Below are 25,320 nucleotides of genomic sequence, written 5' to 3' on the forward strand. Positions count from 1 at the left end.
TCTATCCTCTAAAGTACAGTGACATCTATTTGTCTTTGGGTTATGATCTGATATGTAATTGGGAAAGCTTTAATGCCCCTCTTATTGTTCATGTTTCAGGGTAAGTGAAGAACGTGCAAACTCTGCCTGTAATCTATTCAAACTTGAGCAGTATTCTAAAAATTGAAGGTCTATAAGTTCAGTTACTTGGCATACTTATTAGAAGGGTAAGTAACTTCTGTCAATGAATGGAATTCACTCCAAATTAATAGAATCTCTGCCAAGAAATTTTGCCTACCCAAAACTGTCCTTGGGGATATTTTTTCCTGACATTTATTGGCTAACATCATTATAAAACTGGATTTGAATTTTGTAGTATCCACTAAGCAACTGTCACTTTACATTCTGTAGGACAATTCATAAACAATGAGGGAAAAAATATTTTAATTATTTGTTTTCTTCATCACACTATTTAATATTGCTTTATCAAGCTACTTAAATTTGTTGTGGTTTTCCACTGTGGCAACTCCATGTTTTCCGTGTGGCTAACAAATTTACTCAAGATTGTGTACTACTAAGAATATGCAGAGCCATTCAGGAGACTGTGTTTGCAAGGAGGATAAATGGCTCTGATCTGCTGGCTTCTGCGGGGAGTCCACAGTGACAAGATGAATGTGGAGCAGTGGCAATTGGTAAGAAGGATCAGGGGTCATTGATGACATTTTATATGGCTCTACAGATAATGCATAAGTGTGCAGATAGATGCCTGCAAAGGCTGTAAAAATGATAAGACATTTCACAGAGAAATATGTAGTAAGGATCATGGAGAAAACTGAAAAGTCAGCAAAAAGTAAAGGGCAGATAGAAATATTTCCATTGTTTATGTGGAATCCCACAGAAAATTTAGCAATAAGATGACAAGGGGGAATCTGATAGTAATATTGTTAACAGGGTTTTTAATTCCCATTATTTACAGTTTTCATCACTGAAAGTGAATGCAACCTTTTGCTTGACTTTGGTTGGCAAGTAAGGAATCTTGGAGGGGAAGGGGTGGATCGCCGTAACACGAGGTGGCACGAGGTTCCTGCCATTGCTAACACAAACCTTCCTGATCAATGCCAGGAGGAGTAGTCTGCTCAGCTTTCACTCTGTCAAGTGTTAGCTGAGCAAGCTGCCCTGCAGAAGCAGCAAAGAACACAACATACTTTCTGCACAGATTGTCAGAGCTGCTGTCCTAGCCTGCATTTTCTAGTCACCCGGGAGATTGTAGCAGACTTGGCCATTGTGCTGGAACACAGACAGGTGGCTGTGGCATTCAATATCTCTCTTTCAGCCTTGACAGGTAAAAACTTAAAAAAACCTTTCAAAAGGTTTGTTCTCTGTGTCAAACACTGCTGTAGTATTTTTGACATTTCATGACACAGTGAGAGAAATCCACTTGGTGATCAAGCAGTGAAAGACCACAGGGCTCAACTTAGCAGATGCCATTGGCAGATACATGACTCTACTTCCCACTGTGAATATCCTCGAGAAAGAGGTGAGTAACACTTCTGTTAATTTACTGGAAGTCATAAGCAACAGAGTTAAGATCAATGAATGACATGTAGCTAATGCCATTCATCTATGTTTATTAAGTCAAAAGTTTCTTAACCTTCCTCCCTTCAACATTCCTTCAGGATGCCTGGCTGATGATGGGTCAAGCACACTGTGGGGCTTAGTGTGAGTAGTGATCAGTAAATGGAAAGACTGATCTTAACAAACAAATTTATATCCAGTATTTTGTGCCATGGGTGCTTATGCATACTAATAAAGTCAGAAATACTCTGATTTTCTATAAAGGGTTCTTAACCTGAATTTAGAGATTTCACCAACCTCTAATAATATTCCTAATAACAGCAAATATGGTTTATGGATTTCTAACAAAACTTAGTTACTGTTTTCTCCTCAGATATGTTAAATGTGACCCTTTTAATGTTTAGAACAAAGAAATTTTCTGTTCCTTTGCTTATTATAAATGCCATCAATTTTTTTTAAACAATCATGTTAAATACTGAGCGGTGCTACACTCTCTTACCCTTTCACAGAAAATCAGGTTAAAAGCAGTTAGCTATCAATTTTCAGTGACAATTACACTCTCCCCTTCATAGCCCAGAAAGATATTAGAGAATGCACTCAATGGTCTATCTCTTTCAATCACCTTTATGATATTTGACATCCCAGAAACCAATGAAGTTTATAACTTGTGTTGCTTTCCCTGTAAATCAGCAGCAAATCTCTTGCTCACAAGTGCTCAGAAGCAAGTTCTGGAGTTGTGACCCTCATACAGACAATAAGGCAAAAATGTGTTCTTGTTCTATTCCCTTCATCAAGAATCAGGTTAAAACTTAGACAATTTTGGTTCAGAGCAGTACAGTCAATAACGGAGATTGCAAGCCAGAGAGGTGTCTAATGGCAACTGTAGTCATCCTGCTGAGGTGTGAGTGAGAAAGACTGGCTGAAAGCCACTGAAAACTAGCAGAGAAGAAAACGGCACTCTGAAGTCTGACAATATTTTCTCCAAACTACCAATTTCAGTTATAGTCTCTAAAGAATGACGTCTTGCAATTTTACTGGATTAGATGCTTACTTTTATTGCAAGCTAAGAGCTAGGCAGGATTTTATTGCAACGGTAATTTTTTAATTTATGTTTCCTTGCCAAAAAAAAACCAAAAAACCCAAACAAACAAAACCAAAACAAAAACCCACAAACAAAAAACCAAAGCCAAAACAAACAAAAACCTTAAAAGCCCACAACTAGCAAAAGCAGTGTTCCATCTGTCTGCCAACAGGGCCCGAAAATAATACAGCATAAGATGCCCCTCTCCAGAAGAATTGCTTTCTCTACAACACAGAGCAACTGTTGTCAGGCGAAACTTTGCCATTTAGACATAGTGGGTAAGGACCCACCTTTCAAATCCAATCAAATCAAGAGGTAGTCCGGAGTTCCTTCAACATAAATGAGAACCTCGATTACACCCAGGAGGAATTTAGTCCCATCATCTCATGATTTCGGTGTAAACCACATACAGCCTAATATACTACATATGTTTTAATCACATTTGATTTATACGTAAAATGTAATTCTACCAAAGGTAGTCACCTGCACCTCCAGTGCATTATAAATTGCCTGTGATACTAGATGAATAGTAAAAGTACAGTAAATAATTTGATCATTATGTTTTTTTAACTGTATGCATTAGTTAGTGGATAACTTTTTTTCCCGTGAGTTTAACAGGTTCTAAGCAGTATGCAGGCACTAAAAATACCATGGAAGTTTTATGCTTCCTTTACAAAATGGTGTAAGTTGCCTAGTGTTCAGATGCAGTGCACAAATACAAACTATGGTGTTTATGACAAACTGTCTTGTACCTACTGCCATATCATGGCAGGAGCAGAAGTCTAATTGCTGCACCAAATACAGGGCATTGAAAGATCCACTGCTGAGAATCAGCTGTCCTGGAGAATCACTCCTAATAATAATAATGTTTTCTGCAGATTAATTTTTTTCCTATTGGAGAAAAATTCCAGTAAACATTTCTGATGCTAAAGTCTTTTGCAATGTCCTCCATACTGATGATGTAGACAACAGATCAGCTAATTTTTTATTACAACTAAATGCAGCATAGGGAGATACCAAAGTATTATTATAAATTTACACTAATTATTTGCCGTTTTGAAGGATGGTTGGAAAGAAGAACTAAATTTCTTTATGATATTGCATATCTAAGACAGTAACTTCCCAAACATGCAGGAGAAAAGGGATATATTTTAGCCAGTTTAGTGGTTTAGTGGAAGCATTCCAGAGAGGAAAACCAGAGAGGTTAACAGGAGGAAAACCATCCTAGAACAGAAAAAAATTAACTTAATCCTTGCTCTCTGAGGACCTCTCTTCTTCAAGATTTTGTTCTGCCTTGCAGAGAGGAAATCTTTACATGTGAGCCACTGTTTTACGTCTTAAATTTTTCCAGGGAAACGGAAGACTTTCTCATTTTCCTATGCAGTATATAGACCATGGATTGAATTCTGACTAAAAAGTTGTACTTTCAGTACTCATGCAGGTCTGTGCTAAATGTGCATTCAAGCTTTAGGCAGCTCATAAAGCTTTAGGCAGCTCATATTTTGCTAACTAAGCAGATCTCTTGTTCCTTAAATGCCCTCTCTGGCTCGGATGCAGCACAAAAACCTGACAATCGTGTAGCTTGCCTAAGACTTTTCTTCGTGAGGGAAGGTTGTAACAGGAATACTCTGGTAGAGCTTTGTGTCCTTGTCTTCTGCACTTTCCCTTCTGTGCAGTAACAGATGATGGTGCACGCTGTGTTTTACAGAGTGGAGCTCTCTGGTGCTACAGGGAGAAGGGAAGACCTTCACTGCAAACAGATGCTGTCCCTGCTGCCCCCATTCACATGCATGAGCACCCAGAGCAATGCATCCTCCCTGCAGCTTAGGGTGGGAAAATATTTACCCAGCTGTGCCCCTGCTGGGCACACAGTGTGGAATGACCTGGGTGTAGTTCTGTGGGATTCTCTGCTGGGATCCTGTGTGAATAATATAAGCGAGGCACGCCTGAGTTTTTGGCAGTGTCTGTCTTGCCTGGCACACCTGAACAATGCCATTTAAAGCAGAAATTTTACGAAACCCTCACTGAGGGTGGTAACTGCCCTGTTAGTTTTTAGCAGAGATAGTCAGGGAAATCCCACACAAGACTCTTTTACAGTGAATAATAGCATGAAAATTCTGTGATTCTGATCAGAAAAATATCATAGTCTTTTTGGTGGAATAGAGCCCAAGGGGAAGATGTAGAAATCGTTGGACATTTTGTTTCTCAGTGAGGTACATACCTGCAACCTGAACATTAAAAATTTCAGTTCCTTGGACAGGTAAGGAAAGAATGAAGACAGGCTATACCTATACTTTTATTTGAAATAAATTACATTTTGTAAAGAATCAGTATTTTGAAAAAGTATGTTTTCAAAGTTGGAACATCCATGCTGTTAGAATACAGTGCAAGAACTAGATTTTCCCAGACTTGTAATATGAACTGAGTGATTGAAAGTTGTGGCAAGTCAAGACTCTAAAATTCTACAGATGCTTGCACTGCTTTTAAGGAAAATTTAAAGATGTATTCACAATAAGGATGCACTCACTGAGGACTGACATCTGTCAACCTTTGAAAATTATTGAGAAGCCGTATTCTTTGTAAATACAAGGGCACTTCGACTTATTAAATAAATGGGTCTGGATTCTGAACCCATGCTACCATGGGCAAAATCAGGAAAATCACAGGCAAAATCCCTGAGCAATACTGTAAATTTTACAATTTTTAATTTATAGTACAATTTTTTCTTTTTGAGATATTAATTAGCTATTTCTCCATGTACACAGGATTAAGATATTGCTGAGAAGCTGTGATAAAGCCAAAGGCAGGGCTTTGCTGTCTGGCTCTGGGAGCAGGCCTGCAGCTCATGGTTTATTCCACAGCCTGCTGCCTGGGAGCCTGTGGAAACAGGGCTCAGGATTAATCTGTACCAGAACTGCACATTAATGCAAATTATTTCCTCAGGCCATATTTTGCAGGTCATCATGTATCCTAACACACATAGAGGAGAAACATCTTCATTTCTGTGTTCAACAAAAGCGTTAACACAATAAATGAACCTTTCATAAAAGCAATCAAAACAAATCCATTTTTAAAAAGCAGACAAAATGTATTTTAAATGCCACTGAAGGTGCCATTTAAAAATGATCACACCAGCTGTAAGAAGCTAGCTGCTCAACTGGTCAGTCACAGCAAGCATAAAAACTGAATCCTTTCCTTTCTGCTGTGACAGGTTGGTGACACCAGCCCTCCACAGGGCAATGCTCCTCAAGATGGGCATAGAGCCCTTTTATGTCACAGCTCAGCTACATGTTGGCAGCTGGCTCAGAAGAACCCTAGCCCCTGCTATTTGCTTATAAAGGTAGCATCTCACAGGTCACACAGTATTCTGATCCACAAGGATCACCAAGTCCAGCTCTTAACATACTTGTTGGGGGATTGAACCCACAGCTCTGGTGTTTAAAGCATCATACTCTAACTAGTTGAGCAAATCTAGGCGTCCACACACCTTCCCCGGGGATTCACTCAGATCCATAGAGAGACCCTGTACTTATGCTTCCTTTCTGCAGTGACAGTTCAAAGACCTTCCCTGGACCTCACTTTTAGCCTAGAAAGAAAAGTGTTAGAAGCTGCTTTAAAAACAAACAGCTGAAGGAGACACTGGCTTTTGCATTTGGATTTTTCACCAAAAAAAAAGAAGACCAACCAAAAAACAACAACCAAAAAAAACCCCAAACAAACCCAAAACCCAAAAAAACCAAAAACAATTAAACAAAAAAGCCCCAAACAAACAAACTCCAAAAGAGCCCACAAAAAACCTCCACACCACTAAAAGTGGAGAAAAACTCTTAATTTATCTTTGTCCATAAAATTCAGGAATCCTGCTTTACAGTGCTGTCAGGAAAAAAAAATCTGATCTGTTTCAGATGAGTAAAATTCTGAGGTGCTCTGTTGGACAAAAGCTATTTTTAAAAGCACGTCTTTCTTTCTATGGTTTGGTTTTTGGTTTTGTGTTTTTGGGTTTTTTGAGGGAAGGTTTCGTTTGTTTGTGAATAAATATGAGACCTAAGGGATTAAATTTCCAAATAATAAAAATCAGCACATCTCCATTGATCTGAATAGGGCTATGCTTTTTTTTTTTTGCCCTGGGGATTAGCCTCACCAAAGGCTTTGTATGCTTTTTTAACTTAAAGAGACAGGCTTGTTCTCTGTTTCAGAGCTGAAAGAAATGGAGAAATGTAAGCTCAGATTAATGTAATCTACAGCTTTAAATTATTAACTACAGGGTGTTTGGAGGCTTTAGAGACTAATTGTAAAAACCTTCTACGTTGGTTGAGAGAACCAGAATATTACAGTTTATGTGTATATGTGCCTATACATATATATATTCCACAAGTATTCAGTAGGTGGCAGTTAAAAGCCTAGATGAGCTTTGCAGTCGCCATTTAGGCAGCAGCGCTAGCAGAGGCTCAGTGCGCCCGTGAAAGCTGAAAGAGGGAGGCTGCGATCCAGCCAGCAAGAGCATTATCCTCGAGCCAGGTACCGGGGAGCAGCGGGAGGGCAGCGGACGGGGAGCCCAGGGGGGCTGCAGGCAGCCGAGCCGCAGACCCCAGGCTGAGACAGGGGCTCCTTTCTGGTGGAGGGAGCCCAGGGCAGAGGGGGAGAAGAGCTGGTGCAGCGACAGGCAGAGACTGAAGAGCCTTTGAAGCTTTCTGTTCCTGCACAGGTAAATTTCTTTCCATTGTTTTTCTACACTACCTTGCACAATAGGCATAGCTTTGCGTTGAATTTCGAGGTCTTCCTTTTCTTCAGCCAAAATCCACAATGCTCACTCGGGCAGAATTTCCTCTGAAGTCGGTGGAGTTTTGCCTGAGTTACAACTGCAAGATATGCTCTAAGCTAATATCTTAAGTAGAGAACACGGCATGCTGTAAACTGGGGCTAGCAAGAAAGTCAGATGCTGGTCATAGACACGCTGGCCAGTTAACTATCATTTTCCTGTGTGCTGGGATGCTAGTAATGACCTTTTTTTCAAGCTGCCTTTCATTAAAACTCGATGTGCTGAATTTTGCCCTAGTTTATAGGAGTGCCACTGCAGTGGCTTAAGGAGAGATTAATTTTTTATTTCTTTTTCATGAAAGCTACATTTTAACTTGACTGATAGAAGAATATAAAAATGTGGAGGCTGAATAAAATAACATAAGGTGTTTCTTTCTCCAAGACAGATACAACTTTGCAGCATCCCACTGACAGGCAGGATTTTTTTTCAGTAGATTGCCCTTCTCCCAACTGAATGAAAGAAAATATATCGTGAAAGACCATTCTTAAGTGCCTGAGAGCTGCTGAGTTCAGATTTGATAACACTTTATCCCTTTCTATCTTCCCCATGAAATGTGGGATGCTTTGTATGCTGCACCACTCAGACACAGAAGGGTGATCACAGTATGGAGCAACAAAATTGGATGCATTTTAATTTTGAAGAATTTTCAGAATGCCCTGTTCTCATGAGCACCTAGTGAGTGAACTCATATATGCCTGTTTATAAATGCACACACATACAGCTGTGTAAGCTGTGTACAGCTGTGTACAGCTGTGTACCCCCCCACTCCTCTTGAGGCAAACGAGGCTGATGAAACTGACTGCTGTTGTACCTTTGCCAACCTCTACAGTTTACCATTATCTAGAATGTTTGCAGGTCTCAACATATTCAATTCTGGCTTTTAGAGGGCTATCTTGGCTTGCCTCCCTCCCATTCCCTTTTTTACTTTTCTGACTAATGGACTTCAGTTATGCTCAGGAGCTGCTCTCTGGGGCCCGTCTGTCCTTACTAAATGCAGTAGTGCCCAATTCATGCAGAATGGGTTTTGTGCCATTGTTCTGGAGCTATGAAATGTGATATTCCTCCAGGCTTCATGCACTCTCGCACACCACACACAGCATATCTGAGGCTCTTGCATGAAGAAGCGTACAAACATGGAACAAGTTCAACCACACAGCTGCAAATCAATGGTCCCGTGGACCCGAAGGAATGATTGTGATGTACAGCTATTTATCTTTATTCCTGGTGAGAGAGGAGAATGAATCAGTATAAATGAGCTGTGGATACACTTAGGCTGGAAGATTTCAAACCATTAGAGCAGCAAGATTCTTAAATTACATTCTAGTTGAAGTATATATAGAAAACCTTTTAAATACCTTTTAGTTGTAACTTGATGGAAGGGATTATGTGAAATGGTTGTCTGCAAAGGCAAAGCACTGAATTTGATAATCCAGAAAGTCTATTTCAGTACTGAATATCACTTTTACTTTTCTCTGGAAGTTGCCTGCACTAAGGAGTCCCTTTGCAAGTGAGTGAAGGTCTTCGGAAATACAGTTTTCCACGTATCTCACATCAGTCAGATGAAAGCATATTTCTGCACTGTGCTGCACTATTGTTTACTCCAGCAGACTCACAAGTGCTGATGGACCTCAGGCTGAGTAATATCACTTTCTCACAGTGCAGAGCAGAGCTCTTTGGAAGTTGATTTGAGTTCAGAGGCTCCTTCTGGCCAAGTGGTCATGATTATATTACACCAGCATTGCAGTCTCTGTAGTACCAATAAAAATAGCAGACTGTATATAAACTGATACTGCTGTTCCTGAAGTCATTACTAGCACTGTTTCTAGTTTCCTTTGAGGATAACCTGATAACTTTGTTTCCTGGATTTCTCTTGTGATAACCAACACAGCTGCCCATGTAGAAATCCCAGCATCATGTGTGAAAAATCAGACTTGGACTTTCATTGTGACAGAGTACGTGCTATTACTACAAAAATTAGATTTTTTAAATAAATGTGCAATAAACAATATTCTGGTTCAAAGATGCTCCAACAGAAGGACTGCATTCAATTTCATATTCCCTTTTTCTCTCATTCTTTATGTTTATAAACTTGTCTTTTTCTTTTTATGGTTTTGATTTATTTTCTGCATTGGATTGCATTCAATTCACAGTGTTCCTCAGTAATTCTTCTGTAATACATAATGAGCTGCATTTGAATGTGCCCTCTCCCACACTTAGTGCGAGTATCAGGACATGTAAGCTGAAACAGTATTCACTCTGGGACACTTTGTTTGGTATCTAGACTGATTCCAAATGTTTATCAATTTCTCCTTAATGTTTTATATTACTAGGACTAATTGAGCAATAATGAATATTAAATAGAGGAAGAAAAATGGCAATTTTGTAAAACATATTGCAATATTAGCAATATTAATTTCCTTTTAAAATGACCAATTTCCAAAAATGTACCAAGAGAAATTATTTCCGGAAATTTTCTTTTCCATTTGGTATTTTAACTTAAATACAGATGTTTCCAATTATCAGCAAACAGCTACTTTCACTGTATTTTTATTGTGACATTAAAATCAAAGCATGCCTGAAATTATCTTACCTTGCTACTGGAAGATCAGTGGAAAAGACCACCTGAGTGTCTCTGCAGATGTACATACTAATTGAAGCGGAAAATATTCTAATTTGCCTTTTTGAGAAAAGAAATATTGATTAGTTTTCAACCACAAAGTATTGATAACAGTAATTCTTGAGATGGGTGTCAAAGAAAGACAAGAAGATATGAAAAAGTGTGTGTCAGGTGTGTGACAAATGAACTTTTGACTAATACTGAGGTCAGGAGAACCTCCTCTTGACAAAATAACTTTAAGTTGAATTAAAGAGATTAGCCTCTCTGGCTATGCAGGTCTGCAATATGCTATGGCAGGAAAATCCAGTGAGTATCAGCCTGACTGCAGGTAATGAAATTGGTTTCAGCTGAATCTGAAAAGGTGTCTCAAAAGTGAAGTTATGTCAGCCTTTCAGTTTCATCATTCAAAATATTTATATATTAAAGAAGCCATATGAAAAGGGCAAATCCATTCCTGGACTGGAGTGGTTTCCTTCCCAAAATGCCCAGTAGCTCTTACTTACAATTAATCTGAAGCTAAGAAAAGAACACTTGCTCTGCTTTTATTTTTATTTGTTTATTTTTATATTCTTCCCTGAAAATTTAATTGACAAATTTTATCTATTCTGAAAGAGTTAATTATTTAAATAATCAAATATTAACTACTATCAGTAACTAAAATATTGCAGTTAACCCAAATAAATAACATTACCACTTTCCTGGTCTGTACATGCAGAGCTTACAATGTATTACTCAGTATGTTTTTATCTTCAAAATATAATTTTTATAATATTTTTAATACTACTAGGAAAAGAAACGTATCTGGGAAAAAATACTCTTAAGGCTAAACCTACTTGTCTTACTTCAGAATTGAAAGTAGTGCAAGTTGGATTACTGAACATTTATAAATAATCAGAAAGCTTCTATTACTATATTGTACTCCACAGTTATAATTTAATTGTTGGTTTTCAAAATACTCTGATTTGCAGAAAAAATTCAGTAGAAGAACAGGCTTCTTACTAGTGTCTGGAAACATATCAACAACCGTATTACATTATTTAATTAATTATCAGGGATAATTTTGTGTCCTGAAACCCACTGCATTAACCTATTCCCAAGTTATTGCCCAATAAGCCAGTGGAAAAATATTCTGTTTAAGTCATTGCTTTGAATGGGATATTATTTGGGTTGTGAAAGAGCATCAGAAATATTCCAGTGGTCAGGACAGCAATCTAACTATCCTTCCCAGCCAGGCAAGGAAAATTAATGACAGGAGTTATATCATAAAAAGAAGTCACAAGCACTTAACCTTTAATAATTTTTCTTCTACAGAAGATTTGCATAAGTAGTCTCATATTACATTAACGTTATGGAATTGAGAACTACAGTGAAAGGCAAAATGGCCACCAGTCTTCAGTTTCCTCTGCTGAATGGAAAACAGTCTTCCATGAATGTACAATTCTTCTGTGTAAATATACATATTTATATGGAAATAGCTTTTTGTCTGTGCTGGGATTTTTATCTCAACAATACTTAGATCCATTAGTCAGAACCTATTTTTCTCCAGTGTACAGCTGGAGAAGCAGAAGTTCACGACAACCTGTAAGGTCATTGCTCAATACCAAAAATGATTCTACTATTAGAAACCAGATGGGCTGAAAATTCATGCTGAGTCTCTGATCCTGCATTTGCAGGAGTGACAAATTCTGGTTTCTAATTACACTGCTCTGTCCAATGGCTGAGCAGTTGAAAGACAAACATACCTTATTTTAAGTTAATCTTTCCATCTTTACTAGGTTAAATTAAATCTATTGAAAACTGAGGAAAAACTACTGTATTTGGTTACTTAATTTGGGATGAAAAAAATCAGTTCCAAAGGGAGCTGAATAGAATTCTGTTTTTTTGACATTTTTATTTCTATGTGTGAATTAATGACTACCTAACTACACATATGGAAAGTCTTCTGCATAATTTCTTTCTGAGTTTTGATGATAAGCACTTGGAGATTAAGACATTGGTCTACCAAAATACTGAAATAGATAAATCAATAAAGTATCTGACATGCCTAAAGCAAAGCCTAAGTTTATACAGGAACTGTCACGAAATTCTCCCTTTTAAATTTTAAGATAATTAAGTCACTAAATAGGAAATAACAATCAGTAGGACAACTATGCACCCTGGATAAGCTTAGAATAATATTTCTGTTTCTGCACAAAAGTGAGTGTTTTTTAATGTGGTAAATGTATTCACCTCTCCATCCTGGATAAATTTAGCATAATATTTCTGATGCTAACTGAAAGTAAGGTGTTGTTTTTTTTTTTTTTTTCACATGGTAAGTGCATGCAATGAAGTTGAATCTTGTTTTACAGTAATGGTTCATTAGTACATATCTGTTACGAAAGGATTAGTTCTGGGGCAACAGAGCTCTCACGCAACAACAGAGCAAACAATTTCAGTGTATGCCTATGTGTAAAGCTCTTTGTTGGATCAGGTCCAGCACCTTCTTCATTTTCTGCACATGAACCCTCATCAGGGAAGGAAATCAATAGATCTTTCTGCGTCATTCATTCTTCTGCCACCAGTCCTACCGTCTTTAACAAGCAATGCCACTTTAGCTAAGCCTAGTTCCAAAAATCCATGCTATCTGTTGTTCCTACAGGAAACATTATCTATTTGTCTCCCCTTTCTTTCTTCTGGTTCTTTCCTCCTAGCAAAATTATTTCTGCCACAACATCTGCTGGCCGTATGTTAGCCAAAGAACAAGTAAAGATTTTCTTACAGTGACAGCTATGCATGTGGGATCTCTTTCTTTTACCAAGGTTTCAAAGGGTTTCAAACAACTTTGAAAAGCCATTGTTTTGGGAATGAGATTTTCAACATAAGTGTGATGACAATATGACAATTTGCTAAAGCAGTGCGCAGCGCCTGTGATGACAGGATAGCACAGAGGCTGGCTTCTACCTCCTTTACATACAGATGCTCTTAAGACAATAATCTCCTATAAATACAGGAAAAAAATGCAACAAACTTATCTGAAAGCCTCCTGTCCTTTCTTTTTGTCTTCTATGTTAAGCCAGGATCATGAAGGAAAGCCACAAAACCTCTTTGGGTACTCTCTGAAAGACTTTGTAATGTTAATTTCAGTTTAAGGATTCTAAATTATTAATTTTCCATGCAAATTGAAATGTTTTCAACATTGTAGAGAACCTAGCTCTAAAATGAAATCTGTTTTTGCTTTCTATGGGTACATTGAAATAATAAAAATATCTGATTTTATCCCTTACTTTTAGATAACCAAGCAAATTTTACAATAAGGACAATGTGTCAGATAAAATCAGCAGGTTTATAACAGTACTTTTTTTGTGAAGAAGATACCATTTTTCTAAAGAAATCTCTCTGGTCATCTTTCTATAGCTGGAAAGAAAAGCGATAAATGCTTTTCTCTCCAACTGTCATTGAGAACAAAATAAATAAAAAGTGAAATTTATGCAGTAAAAAAAAATCATGATTTAGACTAGCTGATCATCAAAAAGCAGACTTTCAAAGAACATGAGAATAAAGTTATTTCCATATGGACTAGAACCTCACGTTGTAAGAAAAAGTTGTTTTCACAGTTATCATTTGGTCTACAAATGTGTCCAACTTTCCATTGACTTGAGAAGACCAAAGAATACAAGAGAAGGAATAGAATGAAAAAGCCTTATAATATATAAAGTCTTATATTAAAAGATGAAGGGACTGGAAGTAGGAAATTCATCACCAGATATGGTGAAAATACTACCTAGGAAATACTTCTATATGCACAACAAGAAAAAGTTCCTTGCAGAGCTCTCTTTCCCTCTTTTATACAACTAATATGACATTTTCCATCTGTTATTGGGAAATGGACATTGATCTTACAGTCCTGCTGAAGTCCATCTTATCTATAGCTACATTTTTCACCTTGCACCTTGTATCTTTGTATAGTGGTGCCACCACCAGATAGCCTCATGGACTGTTAATTTAAATTGAGGCAAGATTTTGAACTAAATGCATTGCCTGCACTTTATTGGTTTTTTACAATAACAATGACAATATAAACAGAGACATTGCCTTTGAGCTTAAAAAAAAAAAAAAAAATATCCATGACTGACATGAGATGGTTTTACCTGAGGAAAAAAATTCAGGAAATTAATACACAGCATCTGACAACTGCAGAATTTCGTATCAGACTGACATCTCAGTAGGACATCATAAGAGCTCAAGAAACTGGATCAGTTAAGATGTAATCAAAGCCTCTGACTCCAGAAAGCAAAGGCAACATTACACTGTTTTGTAAAATGAATGTTACAGTAAAAGATATAATCAAGTAAAAAAATATCAACTAAACTTACAATTTGTGACATTTCATGGTCATCTAACAATGCAAACATGGTGAAAATCTTTTGCAACAAAACCCAAGACTGGAAACATTGGAGATAGGTTGATTTCTTTTCTGTGCTTACTTTCAAGCATAAACTGAAAGAGTTCACCAGCTGTGAGATTCCAATCTGTTATTGCTCTAAGAATATTCAAATAGATTAGTTTTCACAAGTTATTTTTTAGGCTTCCTATACCTTTTGCCTGTTAATTCGTATGCTACCTATAGCTTAAATACCAACATGGCAGGAAAGTCATAAATACATTTGACAAAAAAGTTAGACTATAAAAAACCCAATTAAAGAAAAGAGAGAACTGTGGAGATCCAGTGGCTAAGTACAGGATCAGTGACATTGATTTAGTAAATGCTAATGTACTCACATGTAATTAATTAATCAGCCAAAGAACGCTAGGAGTTTAAACTGTGAAGAGCATAACGTGAGGTACTTTATTTAAACATTTAAAATGCATTTTTTTCCCACTATTTAACAGAATAAGTGATTTTATGTCATAATTACTCAGATTTGAACTGTATCCTTCTGTCAGAAAAACGTTTCAGTTCTTTCACCTGGCACATCAGAAATACCTAGGGAAAGCATGCAGACTAACAAAAAGGTCTGCAGCTGAGTTTGAACTGGAGGCAGTGGTTAAATGTGTTGCCCCAGTGAACAGCCCACCAAGCTCACCTGCAGCAGCTGAAAGCTCCAGCCTTGTGTTAGCAGAGCATCTGCAGAAAACATAGTCAAGTCAACAGAGGTACAGACTCATTGTGTTGCTGATCTTTGCAATCAGACAATTTAAAATTAAGATGTATGTTACGAAAATTGCTTTGGCTTTTGAAATAAGGGTAGTGTTGATAAACTGAGAATTTAGAGGATGATAATAAGTTTTCACTGTTGTAGTTTATGAAAGCAGAAAAGGCAGCAAATGAGGCTTCATTGCAGAATAAGTCCATTCTAACATGTAAAAAGCAACTACCGTTTTCTGTGCAGGTTATGAAATACTGGTTTTCTTAATCAGAAATGATCTTGTACATCTGAAAAGTCAGACTTTAAAGTTAATTTCTCCATACCCTCACTGGCCATGATGCCGCAAGCTGATTAAATAATGCCATACTTTATTTTGTCTTCCTGTGTGTTTCAGTTAACACCTTTTAAGACAAAGAAACATCAGTAAGGTAATAGGGTGGTATGGAAAGCATTAATGAATGAACTCTTGTGTGCAAGTGCACCACATTCATATAGAATTATTGCCACTGCAGGAGATTCTGTGACCAGATCCACATAGAAAACACAAAAAAAAAAAAATTTAAAAAAATGATAAATTTGGGGCATTCTTTCTCCAATGTGATCATAAAGACTTGCATGAGTTATTTTTTTGGGTTTTTGTTGGTTTGGTTTTTTTTCTTTTAGTTACTGAGCACGAAAAATGTATAAAAATCTGTAATTTTTATTTTGGCAAAACTGAGGATCTTCAGCACTCACAGACCAAACATCAACTGAGGTTGCTGCTCCTTTGCAGTCACCCTGGCTGGAGAGAAACAGCTCTGTAGAGAAGGTCCTGGTGCTCCTGGTCATGATCATGGTCATGGTTATGGTCATGGTCATGGTGATGTTCAGCAGTGCCCCGGCTGAAGCAAATCCCCCCGTGCCCTGGTCTGTAGGAACAGGAGCAGGGCCAGCTGCCGAGGCAGGGATAATCCCCCTCTGCTCAGCACTCACGGGACAGCAGCAATGCGGTCTGTCCGGTTCGGGCACCCCCAGCCGGGGAAACAGCCGATAAAGTGGAGCAAGTGCCGATGGGGGCACCGAGGGGTCCAAAGCTGCGGCGCTGTCCTGCTCTGCAGGCTGAGGGACCAGGGCCAGCTCAGCCTCGGGAAGGCAAAGTTGGGGCAGCAAAGAGTAGCCATCAACACCTACAGGAAAGCCATCAAAAAGGTGGAGTTACGCTCTTCACAACAGTAGATGCTGCGAGGAGAGACAACAGGTATGGATTGAGAGAGTACCTTAGATTAGGTATAAGAGGGAAAAAATCATCCTGATGGTAATCTTGCATTGGATTTTGTTTCCCAGAGAGACTGTGGGGAAGATTGGGGATTTTCATAACTGTACAGGATAGACAACCTTCTCTGGTACCCAGCTGTGATAAGCAGTCTGGACCAGAAACCTGCTCAGGTCTCTGCCAGCTGGAATTATCCTTTGATACTATGGCAATTTCTAAAGAATGTCTGCAAAATTTCCCTACACATTAGATCTGCTATTCTTACCACTGTGAAGTTTTCCAATTGCCTAATGTGAATTTCTTCTACAATGCAAGAACACAACTACTTTTTTTTTTTTTTTTCACTACACTCTCCGTCTTTGCAACAACTTGCTATGTTTTGAAGATTGTTACCATGCTATTTCCGGACCCCTTAGAACTTTGCTGTATGCTTAATACTTCAGGCCATTAAGTGTCCCATTTAAATTTGTTGTTTCTTTTGGGCTACCATATGTGTCAGTTTTCTTGGAGATTTCTGAGTATGTTTAGAGTATACAGTGTAATAGAGCAGGAGTACACTCAGCTAGCTTTAAAAATTTTATTTCTCTAGTCCATATTTCATTGATTTTCTTAATAAAAGTTTTCATAGTGCATTTCTTCTCCTACTCCTGTAGTTCCTAGGCTACATATAATATGACTGTGCAATGCTTAAGCTGCTTCTGAAGTGGAATTCACAGATATTGCTCTCTTGCCTTTTAACTTACAAGAAATTATTAAAGTATAATTCTTATGATAAGTCATTCTGTGCAGTCATCCACAACTGTAAGCTCTAAGACTGCCCCAAATTTGCATGTCTGCAGTTCTTACATACAGATTCATTCTCAGCGGAACAGCATTATGCTAGCTTCTTCTCCTCATTTTTTTTCAGCTATGTTTTTTCCTTTATTTTTTAACATAATGAGCTGCTCACTCATTTTCTCTGTTCCTCAGAGGGTTTTGCATCTTCTATAAACACATACATGAGGTTACCTTTTCTTTCTATTCGTTGAATTCTGCTGTCAGAAAAACAATTTTGCTTCAGTGCCTCAGGGTGAACACTCTTATTTATCAATCCTTCCTATATTTAAACAAGCCTCTCAGAGTGACAGTGAATGTAGCACAGGAGAGATTGAAGGGGTGAAGCTGCCTTCTGCCTGAAGCCAGGCTGGGTAGACAGAGCTGTAGCAGCTCTGCACTTTGCCTCAGGATCAGCATCCCCAGTTGCACTGGTTATTCTGCCTACGGTAGGCAGATGAGGAAGTACAACTCCTTCATCCAACAAACTATGTAAGGACAGATGTTTTCAGCTTACTCAGATGTTAGAATTAGGATGCTATAGGATGCCCTGTACAAGAGACATAACTACCTCAGTATATGCTTGAACAAATTGAAGACATTAGTGCAGCATGCGTTGCCGTAGCTTAAGCCTAACTGGAATAATGAGCATCAAAATGCAGAAACAGAAAATTTGGCATGAGCTTGCAACCGGAATAAGGGCATGGGAGGTCCACTAAGATTCACACCTCTAAAGCATCAGTATTGTCTTCCTGCTAGACAGGTAAAAGGTAACTTAAAGTCACCCCCTGCAATGCAGTGACTCCTTACGCTGCATTGAAGAAATAGCTTGAAGGCTTACTTTCAAAAGGGAAGAAATTCTTTGGGTTGTTCTAGATTTATTGCTACCCAGGCAAAATTACAATAGGCAAATTTAATCTCTTGGTGCCATTAAGGCACTTGGGCAAAGTTCCCTATAAACCCTGCCCATTTTCTTCAGAACAAATACAGATGCAGAAAATTTTGCATTTTTTTTCCACATGTACCCCTTATATATATCAATTTAGTCTGAAAAGTCACAATACCCTATGATTTCTTCAATTTTTAGGGTTCATTTTTAAAGTGTGTGTTTGCTTAAATCTCACTAAATATAAAAAGACTGTGTGTACTGATGTGCTGTGTACCTATTTAGCTGCTACTGATGGGAGGACATATTGACTTTCACTTTATTTTAATGAACTCTAAAACATCTACAGCTTGTAAATATGTGACTATTTAATCATTTATGTTATTTAAAAATTATTTAAAAATTATTTCCGTATTTATGGTCCTACTATACTCAGATGGGTTTTGTCAAGGGGAACTGACTGCAGGAATCACAGAATTTTGTGACCTTTGACATACGCCCTTGCCAACCTTGGCAATACAAGCCACTAAAAATGTTATGAATATGTCTACAGAACCTCTCAGAGAAGTATAACCAGTCTCGTGTCAAATATCATCTGCTGCAAGATAAATATTGGAATAAAAATTCAGCATGTGAGCAATCTGAGTTTATCAAAATGTACTCTTTGACCTGAAAAGCCAGTGGCAAAACACACCAAAGTGGGACTCACGGTCCCATGGTGTTAAAAACAAAGCTCAATAAGTGCTGTTGCTGAATAATCCACAAATACATCTTAGTTGTCATTTAGAACTGTAGTCCAGTCATAGTGGGGATAAATTCCTTAACTACTGAAGAGTTGGAATATTCAGAGTAATTGACTACCATACAGTGATCAGTTTTGACTATTATTTTAGATGTATTTAAGATATAGAAGGATAATTTCCTTTCTACAATTTGTTCAGACCAAGGTCTTGTTGAAATTCCCAGATGCGACTTTTTAGTTTTGTGAATATTAGTCCAGTAGGAAGAATACTGAAACATATGATGTTAATTAAAAATCAGCCATGAAGCGACAAAGATGGTATTTTGCTACCAGTCCAGATTGGATTGAAAACCCTAATTTACTGAAAGAAATAATTCTGTAACCCCCTGCAAGACTTAATAAATTAGTACAACTGGTACGCCATCACTTACATTTATTTCTCTTACTGGGAAAGATACCACAGCATGCACTCCATACTTATACCTGTACTAATGTCTGTCTCCTTGTTTTTGCTGTTTTCTCTCCTAGGATTTCTCCCCTAGCTGAGCAAGCGACACACAGAGAAACATGCCTGAGCAAAGCAACGATTACAGGGTAGTTGTGTTTGGAGCTGGAGGAGTGGGAAAAAGTTCTTTGGTCCTGAGATTCGTGAAGGGCACTTTCAGGGAGAGCTACATCCCTACCATTGAAGACACCTATCGGCAGGTGATCAGCTGTGATAAGAGCATATGCACTTTGCAGATAACTGACACTACAGGGAGCCATCAGTTTCCAGCCATGCAACGTCTCTCTATTTCTAAAGGACATGCTTTTATTTTGGTTTACTCTATCACCAGCCGACAGTCCTTGGAGGAACTCAAGCCAATCTATGAGCAAATATGTCAGATCAAAGGAGACATAGAAAGCATTCCAATAATGCTGGTGGGGAACAAAAATGATGAGAACCAAAATCGAGAGGTAGAAAGCAGTGAAGGAGAAGCCATGGCTAAGAAGTGGAAATGTGCCTTCATGGAGACCTCTGCCAAGACGAACCACAATGTGAAAGAGCTATTCCAAGAATTGCTAAACCTGGAGAAACGCAGGACTGTGAGTTTGCAAATTGATGGCAAAAAAAGCAAGCAACAGAAAAGGAAGGAGAAGCTGAAAGGAAAATGTGTGGTGATGTGAAATTGCACTGTCAGGAATCAGCTGAGAAGTCTCATCTGACAATACGCATGTAAACCCATAGACAGCAAACAACCATGCAAGATCCTATTTATTAGTATCTGTTTTAAAAGAAATACTTGGAAATTGAAAAAATGAGGTACTGTGATTGCTATTAAAAAAAATGGAAAAATAAAAATATGTGTAGTCTCACAATCAAGTAAAGCATATCAGGAAGAAAAAAAAGATGTCCCAGAATACCTTATTTTGTAATTTACAAAAAAGAATTATCATCATTCACATAATATGAAAGATTTGTAAAATCAACTTAACATTATCTGCATTTGCATATAATTGCAAGAGAAAAACATGTATAATATCAGAAGAAAAACAAAGAAATGGTAGTGAAGAAACCTAGAACATACAAATACATGCTGGATGGTGTTAACTATTTCCTTCAAGAACGCTGTGGATAAACAATTCTATGACATTTTAATTACTGACTGGTGGAAGAGTGTGCATAAGACAGTCTTGGATCACCTGAATAAATGAACTATTGCACAGTAAAAGGAAGCATGGGGATAACAGTTAAAAGGGACAGATATTGTCTCTATCCCCCCAGCATGATACTTCTTTCTAGTATGATGCAGTGTTTTAACTAAAGGTTGTGGAAAAGCCAATCCCTGTAAAAGAATCGGAGATCATCTTTTCTGGGCTTTGTTTCAAGGATGACCTGAGTTCCTGGCCCAAATATATTTCAGAAGAGCAAACATTTATTAGTGGAGAATGCCAGATAGAATGGTGTACTTATAGAACCAGAAGCTTCCCCAGGGAGAAAGGACTGGGTAGTCACCTTAGAAAGCCTCTGTGGGAGAGACTCCGTTCTAATGCTGCTGCTGGTGAAATGAACACAGGGTGTGGTTAGTGAGTGAATGGAATGTCTTTTGAACTGGTGGTACCCTTGGAGTGGGGTTGGCATAAGATACAAATTATCACATTAGCTGACTGATACTTCTTTATGTTACTATATTCCAGTTAGAAGGGTTTATGCTCATGCCCTATGAGATCTATTGCCTTTATACTGTCTGAAGTATTTTATATTTGCCATTTAAGTTAATGATTTGAACTGCTGTGACTATTTATAGAACCAAATATATATCTGAAGTTAGTGCCCACAAGAGTCTCTAAAATGAAGGGTTTTGGGATAAGCACTACAGGATCTGGAATATTCTGCAGTCAGAACTGTGTTATAATGCAATACAAAGTTCAGAATAGAAAACATATTATTTAAAACATCCTGTCAGGGGAAACTACTCTTCTCAAAACCTTTGAAAGGGGGAAAAAAATAAAAATTGTGAACTTTCCTGGATGTCTGTCCAAAGCTTTTTAAAAACTAATGTGAATGACTGAAGTATGTATCCTAGAGATGACAAAGGCCATCTAAGATAAAATAAGCACTTACAATTTTTAAGGGACACATTAAACTTGTGTAAGTCTCAGTTTTTACCTAGGAACTGCTTTGAACCAATAAAAAGAGCCTACCATATTTTTAGTAAATGTTTATGTCAAGAAACTTGGGAAAATGAAGTTGAGTACTAATATTATTAGCCTGCATGCTAGTGCATTATAAATATCTTCCAGGGGATGTTGAAATGCAGTGTTTGCATTAAAATTTGCTACCTTGTTCCTTTCAAAGTTACTGCTTGCTTATCTTCCACATTCCTAGCAAATGTGCAGATATTTCAGAGGCAGAGTAATAGCATACACAAAAATTGCTACTAGCACTGCCTAGAAAGGAGCACAACTTCTGTCATGCAGTCAGAAGAAATGCTGGCACCTGTAGAATTGAATGTGAAACTCCTACTGATTTCAAAGAGACAATTTTTTTGTTGTTTATTTTATTACATTAAGAAGGGAAAGCTGGTAAGAGCATGGAAAAGTTAATGCTCTCCATTAACAGTAAATTCCAGGATCTTACACAACACTCTTTCTTCATAAATATCAAAGTACTTTGCAAAAATGACAACATCATTTTCCTAACTTCTCAGGTGGTGAAAGTGAGGCACAGAGAGAGGAAACAACTGCACATAGATTGTCCAGCAGGATAGTGACAGACGCAGGAACAAAAGCAGATCTCCTCTGTCACAGTCCAGTGCTGATTCTGTGTTTTGTCAGACTGTCTCTTTGCATTCTTAAATAGTTCCTGAAACACATTAAAAAGCCTGGTTTGACCTATATAGCCAAGTGCATCTTTCTTGACAGTCTGTTAATAGATCAAAAAATATTTCCACATCAGGGATGCAAAACACTTAAAAGCACTATGTTTAGTAAGACTTTTATAAATGTTTGTACATTTACTCTTTGTAAAAAAAATTGCTGATGATGCTCAGCGTCACAGCAATGGATTCCATGGATGAAGCTGGAAAATCAGAAAAATTATCAACCTTAAGGCATAATGGGTCACATGCAGAAGTCAAAAGCAGAGAGGTTGCCCTCAGATGCTAACACACCAGTGCCAAAGGTCATCATGTGTGGCACATGCCTTAGCAGCCAGCATAGAATTATGACAGAATCTCAAAGAGAAAAATAAAAGCTATATATAGAACCTTTTAACATTATTGCTTGAACTGGAGTAATTATTTACATGGTAAAATATCTTGCAGAAGTACAATATAGGGGATCTAAATTACTTAAAATGTACTGACTGCAAAGATATTACAGGCTGAAATTTAGCCCTGGACTTTTTTTTTTTTTTTTTGAATGTGCCTCATAGCAAGAATAGAATAATTGTATAGTAAAGATGGAAAAAAACCCAAGTACCTGACAATGTTTAGGCTTGTGGACCATATTTCTTTAGTTCCCAGCTGACTCCTCACCTGCTATGTAATAAGCCATGAAGTATTTCATGGACTTGCATGTATCAAAGCAAGGCCAGAACAGAAGCAATATTACTCAAGGACCACAGACTCAAAAGAGAGCATATTTTATACCCTTGCATTGCCATCCTTGTTTCTACTATTAGATTTTAAATATCTTGCATACATGTGAGCTGGTTTAAAATGTTTGTTTTGCTATTACATATAGAATTATTTTTTTTAATATGGAAAAAATAAGGTAGAACAAGAAAATATAAAGCTTTATTACATTTTGTGTTTTATTTGGGAATGTAGTATGACTATAACAGCCTGTTTAAAATGTATATGCAAAATATTTAAAACATGTAAGTTCTACAGTGAATTTTAGCACCCAGAAAACACAATCTACCAAAACAAATCTTTAAAATGCATGACTTTTATATGTAGATATGAAATATTAAGGTATGTTCTAGTCATGAAAATGTGTTGTTGCAATTCCTTTAGCAAATATTTTGTTTTAAAACTGAATAAGAAGTCATTTGTGTCTACTAGTTTCCATGTTTGTGGTGATCTGAACGTTCAAAATAAAGTTTTAAATCCTAACAGAAGTTTGAAGAAGTCTTGTTGTTGCCTGCATTTTGCTAGATTCATGTTATATATTTTTTGAAATTGCAAAGGCAATTCTCTAAATCAAAACAGACTCTAACATGCTAGGCAGTGTCCCCAAGTCTTCAGCTACACAAATCTGTTCTGAGAGGTGTTACCTTACCTAATACTTCTTCTATTATACTCTGGCAAGCACACAAAGAAATCTACCTCCACAAAAGAAAAAAAAAAAAAAAAAAAAAAAAAAAAAAAACCTAAACCAAACCAAACCAAAAAAAAAAAAAAAAAAATCTCCCCCCCAAAAGAAAAAAAAAAAAAAAAAAAAGAAAAAAAAAATCCTAAACCAAACCAAACCAAACGAAAACAGCTTATCAGTGGGTTCTCCTTTTGGCCAACAAAAACCAAAATAATTCGGGAAGCTAGTCTATGCTTTATTATTTGCTTTAAAATAATGGCAGATAGAACTGTATGCTTGTGAAAAATAGATACTTAATGTATGGATCCTGCTATTCACGCTCATTTCTAAAAAAATTCCTGATGTCCTTGCAAAATTTCCCACTATTGTATTTTATATTACTACCTGTTGCAAAAAATGTCAAAAAATAATAGTTTATCCCTTCTTGCAATTTAGAAGATGCAGACACAGTTGTTCAGTTAAATAATTATTTCCATATGCAAGCAATAATTCATATTCAGCAGAGGAAGGGATCAACAAGCAATCTTGAGTATATAGACAGCATGATAGGCACTTGAACCAGTGATGAAGTATTGAGCATTGAATGTAAATTTAATGTTACTGTAAAGTAATTGCATTTGTCAGCCCATAAAGCTTTTTATTTTTAATAAAGAGCTCTTATGAATTTTTTTTTTCTTTCAATATGCTGCCAGTTACTGCTCTTGGTCCTGATTCTGACAGTCTATGAGTAAAGCAGTGGATGTGCCAATTCATTGTCCTGTCATTTTACACAATACAGTCACGAATTACGTTGTAGATGTTATCATATTCCACAGAAACACCAGAAACTTTACAAAATTCCCCTGCTTTTAGTATTTTTCCCATTGGTTAATCCCCCTGTTTCCCAATGGAAAATATTTTAATTTTTAACTCATACCCTCATTCAAATTTGTGAATACCTGTCACGCTTATTTCACTGTCAATTTAACCAACATGTTCCACCCACCTTTGAAGCACATTTTCTAATTAATCCACCAATGTTCCACCCACCTTTGGAGCACATTTTCTAATTAATCCACCAATTTATTTCATGCAGTTAAATGTGTCTAAAGTTTAACTCCACTGAAACTGCAGAGGGGGAGAGCAGAGCTTTGAAAATACATATTGGGTGTTCCTTGTGAAGGATGCAGACTCTTCTGTAATTTAACCAGATGTATATGGAGTTTAAAGAAAGCACTACAACTCTTCTGTTTCATATAATTTATCTTGGTTGAGTACACTATTTCATAATGGGTCATGGGGGTCCCACTGAAATCACAATGAAACTGAAGTTCGAAGGAGTTGTTATTCAATCTGACGTATTTATTTCACACTCAGATGCCAACAAGTGGCCTACAATGGATCTTACAAGAGCATCTCTATTCTTGAATTCTCAGATTCTAGTGCAGCTGGCAAGGGGAAGGGGCAGGGCAGGGATGCAGCACCACAATCCACCCCAAAACTAAAATCAGCTTCTCAGCCTCCACACCTGGTGGTCTAAAAGCTGTGAATGACAGTGTCTGTCACATGGAAATTACCATTGTATTTGTATTGATTTCTGTAGAGAAAGCAACAAATAAAGAAGCAGAATTGGTGTTCTTCCATAAGGCAT

General features: G+C 37.3%; 1 protein-coding gene across 1 annotated transcript; it reads left to right on the forward strand.

The window, feature by feature from the left end:
- The first annotated feature begins 6,957 nt into the window (after nt 1–6,957).
- Nucleotides 6,958–20,210, forward strand: DIRAS2 (DIRAS family GTPase 2). The gene is made up of 2 exons (XM_041486736.1): nt 6,958–7,153; nt 19,419–20,210. The coding sequence occupies exon 2, from the start codon at nt 19,458–19,460 to the stop codon at nt 20,055–20,057; it is 600 nt and encodes a 199-aa protein (XP_041342670.1). The 5' UTR covers nt 6,958–7,153; nt 19,419–19,457; the 3' UTR covers nt 20,058–20,210.
- Nucleotides 20,211–25,320: the final 5,110 nt, after the last annotated feature.

Source organism: Pyrgilauda ruficollis, unplaced genomic scaffold (assembly GCF_017590135.1).
Source record: "Pyrgilauda ruficollis isolate IOZ18807 unplaced genomic scaffold, ASM1759013v1 scaffold78, whole genome shotgun sequence".
NCBI classification, from domain to species: domain Eukaryota; kingdom Metazoa; phylum Chordata; class Aves; order Passeriformes; family Passeridae; genus Pyrgilauda; species Pyrgilauda ruficollis.